Source organism: Eurosta solidaginis, chromosome 2 (genome assembly GCF_040869045.1).
Source record: "Eurosta solidaginis isolate ZX-2024a chromosome 2, ASM4086904v1, whole genome shotgun sequence".
NCBI classification, from domain to species: Eukaryota; Metazoa; Arthropoda; class Insecta; order Diptera; family Tephritidae; genus Eurosta; species Eurosta solidaginis.
In genome coordinates, this window is record NC_090320.1 from 177858694 (window position 1) to 177868026 (window position 9333).

General features: G+C 34.7%; 1 protein-coding gene across 2 annotated transcripts; it reads right to left on the reverse strand.

Moving 5' to 3' along the window:
* Positions 1-1751: 1751 nt before the first annotated feature.
* On the reverse strand, positions 1752-4058 carry LOC137242470 (uncharacterized). Of its 2 annotated transcripts, none has more exons than XM_067769756.1 (4): positions 3787-4058; positions 2914-3711; positions 2201-2862; positions 1752-2134 (listed from the first exon to the last, which is right to left on the reverse strand). In XM_067769756.1, exons 1-3 carry the CDS (start codon positions 3970-3972, stop codon positions 2704-2706), a joined length of 1143 nt encoding a protein of 380 aa, XP_067625857.1. In that variant the 5' UTR covers positions 3973-4058; the 3' UTR covers positions 1752-2134; positions 2201-2703. The 2 variants fall into 2 exon arrangements, with proteins under 2 accessions (XP_067625857.1, XP_067625858.1); XM_067769757.1 differs by having other exon boundaries at positions 1752-2157.
* Between the last annotated feature and the right edge of the window lie 5275 nt (positions 4059-9333).

Here is a 9333-nt window from a genome sequence, read left to right on the forward strand (position 1 = left end):
AAGTTCATTATATTTTTGTAATACAAGAACCTATAAAAAGCAGAGAAAACGTAGAGTTTTTCAAATTATTGTGAAAAACTTTTTAATTTGAATTTCTGTGCCCAAGTTCACTATATTTGTGTAACACAAGAATCTGGAGGTCAATTCCTTAACTATGAAAAACTGAAAAATGTACACTTATTGAAAACTCATTTGCACACACAATTTACACTTTGAATTTAGTTGTGTTTTTATGCACAAAATTTTGAAACTAAAAACAAAATGTTCATTTGTCAGAAAAAATAAAGAAAAAACGGCCTAATGTCAAAAAACCCTATCGAAATACAAGCTGGTTTGTTTTTAATGAATTACGTTGTATTTTTCTTGTATTTCGTTAGTTTTTTTAAATATAGTTCACACACTTACACCTGTGCTGAAACCTTATTGGCTCCCTCGACTAAAAATATAAGAGAAAATACAAGAAAAATACATAGAGAATAAAGTAGTGTAATATAGGTGTTTGATTTGTTTGACTTACAGCACCATTTTATTTGCAGGAGACTTTCACAGCTACAAAAATTAAAGCGGATTTACACAAACGCTTTGGTTGTGTTGTATTCATTAATTCATCTGTCGGGCGAAGTATCGAAAAATTTACATAAATGCTTTGGTTGCGTGCCTACGCTTTGACAACGCCATACGAAAAACAATGAAACGCCGTACGTTATTTTTGTATTGAAGCGGCCAAAGCGTTTATATAATTTAGGCCCTATGCATTTGTGCAAACAGCCTTAGAAGTGAAAAGTTTCCATGTTACACGTGTGGCGCTTTATATTTTGACCCTAATTTAAATAAATTTTGCTTTCCGTATGTTTCCGCATTGTTGCAGGCTACAAATCTTCTAGTATTCTTATTTCCGCGGAAATATATGCAACTATTTCATCTGTAAATACTACAAAGTTTTATTAAACTATCAACTATAAAATGCAACTCAGCTTGAAGTACTCTTACGTACCAAAAATGCAACTCTAGACCTGAGATTTACATCAGGTCAGCGAGGCTGTTTGTAAAGCGATAAACGTCAACGCTTAGTTGACACACTAGTATAGGTACACTATGGCTATGTTTTCCGTATCTTCGCGTTTATTGATCGTCTTTTCTCGTCCTTTCATGATTCTGAGGCTCTCAAGTGTATATCTTGTTGCTTCTCCTTTTGTTTATCTATAATTTTCGTGTTGGTAAAGTCAGCTGAGTGCACTTGTTAATATATGTTGCGCTAGTGCTGTACTTGTTTTTTGTTTTCTGATATCCGCTTTATGCTCGCCTAGTCTAACCGGAAGAGGTCGTTTTGTAGTACCAATATATATTCTTCTACATTCGTCGTTTTCATCGCCTTTGCATGTTATCTCGTATATAAAATTGTTTTGTTGTTGGTGTTCTAAGGGATGCTTTGTTCTTGTATATATTGTGGACCATAGATGTTAAGTAATGATTAGCTAATACTAATGATTGCTAATTAACCTTCATTTGCGAAATTCTCTAACTCATTAAACAATTAGAAATAGTCAACTAATTCCCATTAGATAATTGAAATTTTTATTCTAATGGTAAATCTAATTGCAATTAGTTGCCATTAGCAAAAAAAATTGGGTTACCTTTACAATTTGAAATGTAGTTGCTTCTGCTAATGCAATTAGATATTCAATTAGCTCGAATTAGAATCAATTATTTTCATATTTTCAAAAACAAAAAAAAAAACTAAAATATTCATAATATGAATTTAACACACATATTTATTACTTATGTACATATTTTACATACATGCAGACATATTTAACGTACGTACTAACTGTTTAATAACTACAACGACCGGGTATGTTCGCTTTCAACAATACGAGCTTTTCAAAAGAAAAGTCCGTTAAGCGACACCGCCTTGGACTATTAATAATGCCCGCAAAGGAAAATAGTCGCTCCACAGGGCCTGAATACGTAAGCGGTGTGTTGCAAAACAGTGATATTTCCTTTAATGTAGGATATTTGCACCATATATTTGAAGTTTTATCAGTATCATTCAAATATTGATGCATCATATTCGAAATCAAATGCAGGCTTTCAGCCTCCTCTGTCAATTTTGACAATGAAGCCGTACTTTCTTCTGCAAAAATGTAATCTGATTTACTAAAAATACCATATATGTATGTGTCACTTATGCAGAACTTACCACCATCACTGAAATCATAAAAGGTCGATTCTGTATACGAACCCTCACATTTATGATTTTCGTTTGTTGCAGGAAGGTTCTGCTTGATTGCGTAATCAGTGATGATACGAATAACCCTTTCCGTTATTCTCTCATATGTAAATTGCGGCGATGTTTTTTGTAAGATTTTCAGCCAGCTCAACTTTACGTTTGGAGTCAGTGCAACTGCAGCTAGCGCCAAATCTGCTTCCTCATTTAATTCAAAGAAAGCTCGGAATCGTTGTCTTAATTGCTTTTCCAGCTCTAATGCAATTCTAGAGAATGGATGATCCATTTTCTGCTGGATTTTTATCAATTTATTGCTCAGAGTCATAATTGTAGGCAAAAGGCAACCATATCCAACACTCTGTTCGCCTTGCATGAAGTCCAGACTCTGAGCAATAGTCGCCACAATCAGCTAGTATGTATCCAAATATGATAGTTCACAGGATTTAAAACGCGGCAGGCTCAATTTATCGCACAACTCATCCAGTTTCGGCCTGTGCTGGAGAAGTCGAACAACGGCATCGTATAGCGAGTTCCACCACGTCACAACCGGCACAACGAGGCATCCACCTAAAGTTTCCTGTATCACTTCTGAACTTTTTGACCATTTGCCTCAAATTATCGCATTTTTTGAACACCTAAATAAATTATTTTCTATTATAAAATATATTAACTAAAACATTTCTTACCATATTGTTCCGGTTAAATAGGGATTCATCGGCTTTCAAAATCTTTATTAAATCAGACGTAACCAGAAGACTTAATGTATGGCTAGAGCACCTGTGGTGTTTAGGGAGCCAAATCTTGTTTTGGAATTCTGACATATCATGGCCGTCGTCGTCTTCCGTCTCAGGGGTATTATCAATTCCATACTCTTTAAAAGCTTTGACAAAGTTTGACCCTTTGTCAGTTACGGATAGAACAATGGTTTTTCTATCTAAACCGTAATAAGTAGTTATGTCGGTCATGCTTTTTTCCGCAGAGTGAACTCCAAACATCCTTTTGCACGCCAAAGCAGCTGATTTCCTCTTAAAATCTTTATCAAGCCAATGACAGGTGTATCCGAAAAAGCTTCTGTGATTTCCTGACCAAATATCCGCCGTTGTGGAGACATGTTTCGCTGTGGCTAGTTCGACTTTCACACTTTCTTCCAAGCGTTTGTGATGCTCTTCTAATTTTTTTATTGCCGTTTGTCTACTCATTAACTTAAGGCCAATACCCTCAATTAAGTTGATGAATGACTGCCTTTCAACCAGGGAAAGCGGCAATCCTGAATCCACTAGAAATTCAATAAGTTTCTTATCGAAATTTGATTGAATACTCAAGTTTTGCTTGTTAGATTTCTTCGTAAGATATTCCTTATAAATTTCAGGATGCCGCACTCTGAGATAGCTGATAAAATTTGAAGAGACTCCCATAAAACCGCAAATCACCTTGTTGCAAGCAACACACTTTCCGACTATTTTATCTTTTTTATTTTCTGAAATCTGATACATGGTTTTTATACTTTAACAACACAACAAGGAGTTTCGATGTATAGTTTTGTAATGAAACTTTCATACCTTCTTAACTTCAATATAAAAATTCGATGTGAAAATTATATTGTCAACATTTTTTTCCATACGCCTCTTCACAAATTGTTCATCATCTCTATTGAACACCTTCCTTTTCTTCGATTCTTTCGAAGGCGTGTATGTAACATCATCATCACCAGAAAATTCAATTGCAAATGATATTTCTTCCGACATTGCGACAAATAGATATGTTTTAACTTAACAAAAATACCAGTTTCATTTACAATATTAAACAATGCAAACACTTGAAACAAATTGCAAAGCACGTTTATTTATTTACATTTCACACAATAACACAGTGTTGTAGTTATTAAACAGTTAGTACGTACGTTAAATTTGTCTGCATGTATGTAATATATGTACATAAGTAATAAATATGTGTGTGAAATTCATATTATGAATATTTTAGGTTTTTTTTTGTTTTTGAAATTATGAAAATAATTGATTATAATTCTAGTTAATTGAATATCTAATTGCATTAGCAGAAGTCAACTACATTTCTAATTGTAAAGGTAACCCAATTTTTTTTGCTAATGGCAACTAATTGCAATTAGATTTACCATTAGAATAAAAATTTCAATTATCTAATGGGAATTAGTTGACTATTTCTAATTGTTTAATGAATTAGAGACTATAAACCAATTGCATCAATTACTATTTCTAATTGCAATTTAACATGTATGTTGTGGACATGGTGTGGTTTGACCTGTAAGCTAGTACTGTGTTAGGTGTTTTTGCTATGCTGTGGTAAATATTTTCGGTAAGTCGTGGTATGTATGTTGCGCTGAAGAATTTCTTTTGTGTTTGTGGTTCCGAATTTGTTATTATTTGGTTGTGGCAGTTTCTTTTCGTGAGCTCCTGGTCTATCAATTCGCGTATTAAACTTTTTGGATAACTATTTTTGCTTAGAATGTTGCTTAGTTTTTCTAAGTTTGTTTCGTGAAATTTATTGTGGCTTATGGCCAATACTTTACTTATAAGGTTCTTAGCCGTGTTGATTTTGTACTTTTTTGGTTGCGATGAAAGGTAGTTTATCAGACGCCCGGATGAAGTGGGCTTCGAATACCAGTCAAGTAAAAGATTATGATTTTCCCTGTGTATGCAAACGTCCAGGAACGGAATTTTGGAATTCACTTCCATTTCCATCTTAAATTGTAATTTACTGTGGTACTTATTTAAAATTTCTAAAATTGTGTTCGCATCATTTCGCTTGATTACCGCGAAAATGCTATCCACGTATTTGCATATAAATTTGATGTTTACGTTGAATTGTTGTTTAAGATCCAAAATTGTATTGTCCAGTAGGTCCCATGACGATGTCCGCAATCGTGAGAGAAATGGAATTGCCCATGGACATTCCGAAGGTTTGTGTGTATAAATCACCGTCAAACATAAAATAATTGTTTTCTTTCAAACAAAAATCTAAAATTTCGTGAAACTTCTTTTTTGGAATATTTGTATTATCTTTTATTTTGTCCCATTCACTTGTAATTATTTTTGAAGCTAGCATTGTTGGTATATTTGTAAACAAAGAGATTACATCGAAAGACACTAGCACTTCTTCTTCACACACTTGTATATTTGATAGCCTGTCTTTTAGAATAAATGAGTTTTTAATATTATATTTGTATGAAATCAACGTTTTTACAATTTCGCCAATGTGTTTGGATAGTTTATAGCAGGGGACCATAACTGAAGAAGTGATCGGACGTAAAGGAATTTGTGGTTTGTGAATTTTCGGTAATCCGTAAATTCTTGGTGCAGCGGCTGCCGAGCATACAAGCTGTTGTTTTTCCCTAAAGGTGATGTGTTTACTTTTGTACAGATCGTCGACTATTTTGTTGTTTTTCTTTTGGAGAAAGTTTGTTGGGTCAATCCTTGTTTTTTATACTCAGTTGAGCAGAACTCACAGAGTATAGATATATACTTCCATATATCAAAATCATCAGTATCGAAAAAAAATTTGATTCAGCCATGTCCGTCCGTCCGTTAACACGATAACTTGAGTAAATTTTTAGGTATCTTGATCAAATTTGGTACGCAGGTTCCTTGGAACTCATCTCAGATCGCTATTTAAAATGAACAATATCGGACTATAACCCCGCCTACTTTTTCGATATCGAAAATTTCGAAAAATCAAAAAAGTGCGATAATTCATTAGCAAAGACGGATAAAGCGATGAAACTTGGTAGGTGAGTTGAACGTACGACAAAGAATAGAAAATTTGTAAAATTTTGGACAATGAGCGTGACACCGCCCACCTTTAAAAGAAAGTAATTTAGAAGTTTTGAAAGCTGTAATTTGGCAGTCGTTGAAGATATCATGATGAAATTTGGCAGGAACGTTGATGCTATTTCTAAATGTATGCTTAATAAAAATTAGTAAAATCGGAGAACGACGAGTGGGCGTGCCACTTAAAAAAAATTTTTTTAAGTCAAATTAAAAAAAAAAAAGTTAATATCTTTACAGTATATAAGTAAATTATGTCAACATTCAACTCCAGTAATTATATGGAGCAACAAAATACAACAATAAAAGAAATTTTCAAAATGGGCGTGGCTCCGCCCTTTTTCATTTAATTTTTCTAGGATACTTTTAATGCCATAAGTCGAACTAAAATTTACCAATCCTTGTGAAATTTGGTAGGGGCTAAGATTCTAGGACGATAACGGTTTTCTGTGAAAAAGGGCGAAATCGGTTGAAGCCACGCCCAGTTTTTATACACAGTCGACCGTCTGTCCTTCCGCTCGGCCGCTTACACGATAATTTGAGCAAAAATCGATATATCTTTACTAAACTCAGTTCACGTAATTATCTGAACTCACTTTGTATGACCACGTCCACTTTTTCGATATCGAAAATTACGAAAAATGAAAAAAAAAATGCCATTATTCTATACCAAATACGAAAAAAGGGATAAAACAAAATTTTATTGGTTTATTGACGCAAAATATAACTTAAGAAAAAAACTTTGTAAAATGGGTGTGGCACCTTCCATATTAAGTAAAATAAAATGAAAAAGTTCTGCAGGGCGAGATCAAAAGCCCTTGGAATCTTGGCAGGAATATACTGTTCGTGGTATTACATATATAAATAAATTAGCGGTACCCGACAGATGATGGTCTGGGTCACCCTGGTCCATATTTTGGTCGATATCTCGAAAACGCCTTCACATATAGAACTACCACCATTCCCTTTTAAACCCCTCATTAATACCTTTAATTTGATACCCATATCGTACAAACACATTCTATAGTCACCCCTGGTCCACCTTTATGGCGACATCTCGAAAAGGCGTCCACCTATAGAACTAAGGCCCACTCCCTTTTAAAATACTCATTAATACCTTTCATTTGATACCCATATTGTACAAACGCATTCTAGAGTCACCCCTGGTCCACCTTTATGGCGATATCTCGAAAAGGCGTCCACCTATAGAACCCGAAACCGAAATTAGCCTTCCTTACTTGTTTGTAAGTATTTTTGTCTGAAAGGAGTTGGTTCATTTTTTCTGTGTACTCAATTTTATACATTGCCACCGCTTTGTTGCCTTTGTCTGCATCGGTTATAATGAGCTCGTTTTTGTGTATTTGGATAAACACCTTTTTTCCTGGTGGAATGCTGCTAATATAAATTTTTCGATGTATTATGCCTTATGCTACGCTTGAATGGCATGATTCTATTGCTTACTCTGCTTCTCGCTACTTCTTTTTCATTGGTTAGCGATTGGATCAGTTGTTCGAGATTAGAAAGTCTACTTACATATATATTTATTATCAAAGAAGAACCAATCGGAATATATATAAAATATGTTACATAACATTTCAAAGGACTTTCTATTCATTCGAAAATTCTCTTTGAAGAAAGCTGCACCATTTCGTTGGCAATCAAACTACTTCCAAAAGTACGGTTCTGTGTGGATAATTTATTTAGATAGCTTAGAAAATTTAAAATTTGCACTTACCTTGGTCCAACAAGATCTAAACTTAAAATCAGTGCAACTAACACTTAGCAACATGGTCGCTTACAACTTCCTCCATAGCCATAGCTTGAGCCACAATTCTTTGTTCTTCCTTTGAAGAAGCTCCAATTGGATATTTGGGCCGTTCAAACATTCTTGAACCAATGGAGTAGCATACAGCAATCTCATTAAACAAAAAATTATGTCAATTATATGCATTTTGAATATTACGAAATTTATTGAAAACTCAAATGTTACAAAGCGAAAACAAATGTCATTTGAAATTAAGAAAAAGAAGAAGCATAATCGTGTGGACAGGAATGGGGTATCTGAAGAAGCGTACTTATGCCAACATTAAGAATAAAAACACGGGTGCTAAATTTTTCTACCTGTTCAACAGTTTCGTCCCCGGTAATAAAGTATCACAACTTGTTAACTAAAACTGTTCCAAACATATGTATGGATTTTACACAGAGATGTAATTAAGTGCTTGAAGGAGTATTATGGGAGAGCTATTTCCGATCTTCCAACTAATTTCCCGGACCTGCTCAGGAGAGCTTCTACGTCATAAAACTAGGATTTTTAAGTAGTGGTTATTTAGGTTTAGATCAGACTGTTTCAGTATTTTCCTCAAATGATGTCGATGTATCGTGTTCTAGGGAAGTTTTTGATGGTCTCTCGGTTTTGTCATACAATATAGCTAACTTGAATAGCAAATTTAAATTTAAAGATGTTTTTAATTACATTCGAAGTTTCTTTTTATTTGAAACGCATGTTTTGGCTGAGGATAGATCAAAGTTCTTTCACCTTTTTAAAGAGTATCAGTTACAATGGATAGATGCAACCAAAGCACATAATGCTGGCCGTGCTAGTGGTGGTTGCTTGTTTGGTTTTAAAAGTGGTATTGAATCGCGCTACAGGCTGAAATTCATCACAGCTTATGGTTGCACATATTTGTCTGTCCATCTAAGTGATGCCGTCTTCTGTTTCATTCCGCAATATTTGAACTGCACGCGGTGGAATGCTGATTTTACATGACTCCTAAATTTTCTAGAAAATGTCAAACCCAGCTCATTTTGCATTGTTGGTGACCTCAATGCCGTGTAGGGTAATCCCAAGTAGTAGGAAAGGAAGCATTATCTGGAGCGTTTCATTTTCGTGTCTCACGTGTTTCCAAGGATACGGTAGTATATAATAAAGGCAAACAAGTTCTTAGTTTGGCTGAAGACTTTGGTGGGGTTATTTTAAATGGTAGGGTGGATGGAGATCTGAGTGGTGAATTTACTTTTTGCGGCGGGGTTGGCCGTACAGTGATCGATTATGCTATCTGTTCTTTTGACATTTTGGGCCTAATCGATAGTTTTTCTGTAGGATCAAAATACTTCTCGGATCATATGCCGATCGTTATGAAATTTCACGGTCGCGTGTATACTACCGACTATGTCGGGCCTTCATCTTCTGCCAGACCCTCATGGAAACCGCGCAGTGCGGAAAATACAAAGAGGCTATCGCTAGTTCCTGCAATAACGATTATATACTCCGTGGTACCTATTGATAAGAAAGTGTCTATAATT

Excerpts from the sequence above, each read along its gene's own strand:
- LOC137242470 (XM_067769756.1), bottom strand. The coding sequence starts at position 3,972 with ATGTCGGAAGAAATATCATTTGCAATTGAATTTTCTGGTGATGATGAT. Across the intron at positions 3,712-3,786 it reads TTTATATTGAAGTTAAGAAG|ATTTCAGAAAATAAAAAAGA; the intron begins GTATGAAAGTTT and ends ACCATGTATCAG. Across the intron at positions 2,863-2,913 it reads TATTTAACCGGAACAATATG|GTGTTCAAAAAATGCGATAA; the intron begins GTAAGAAATGTT and ends TAATTTATTTAG.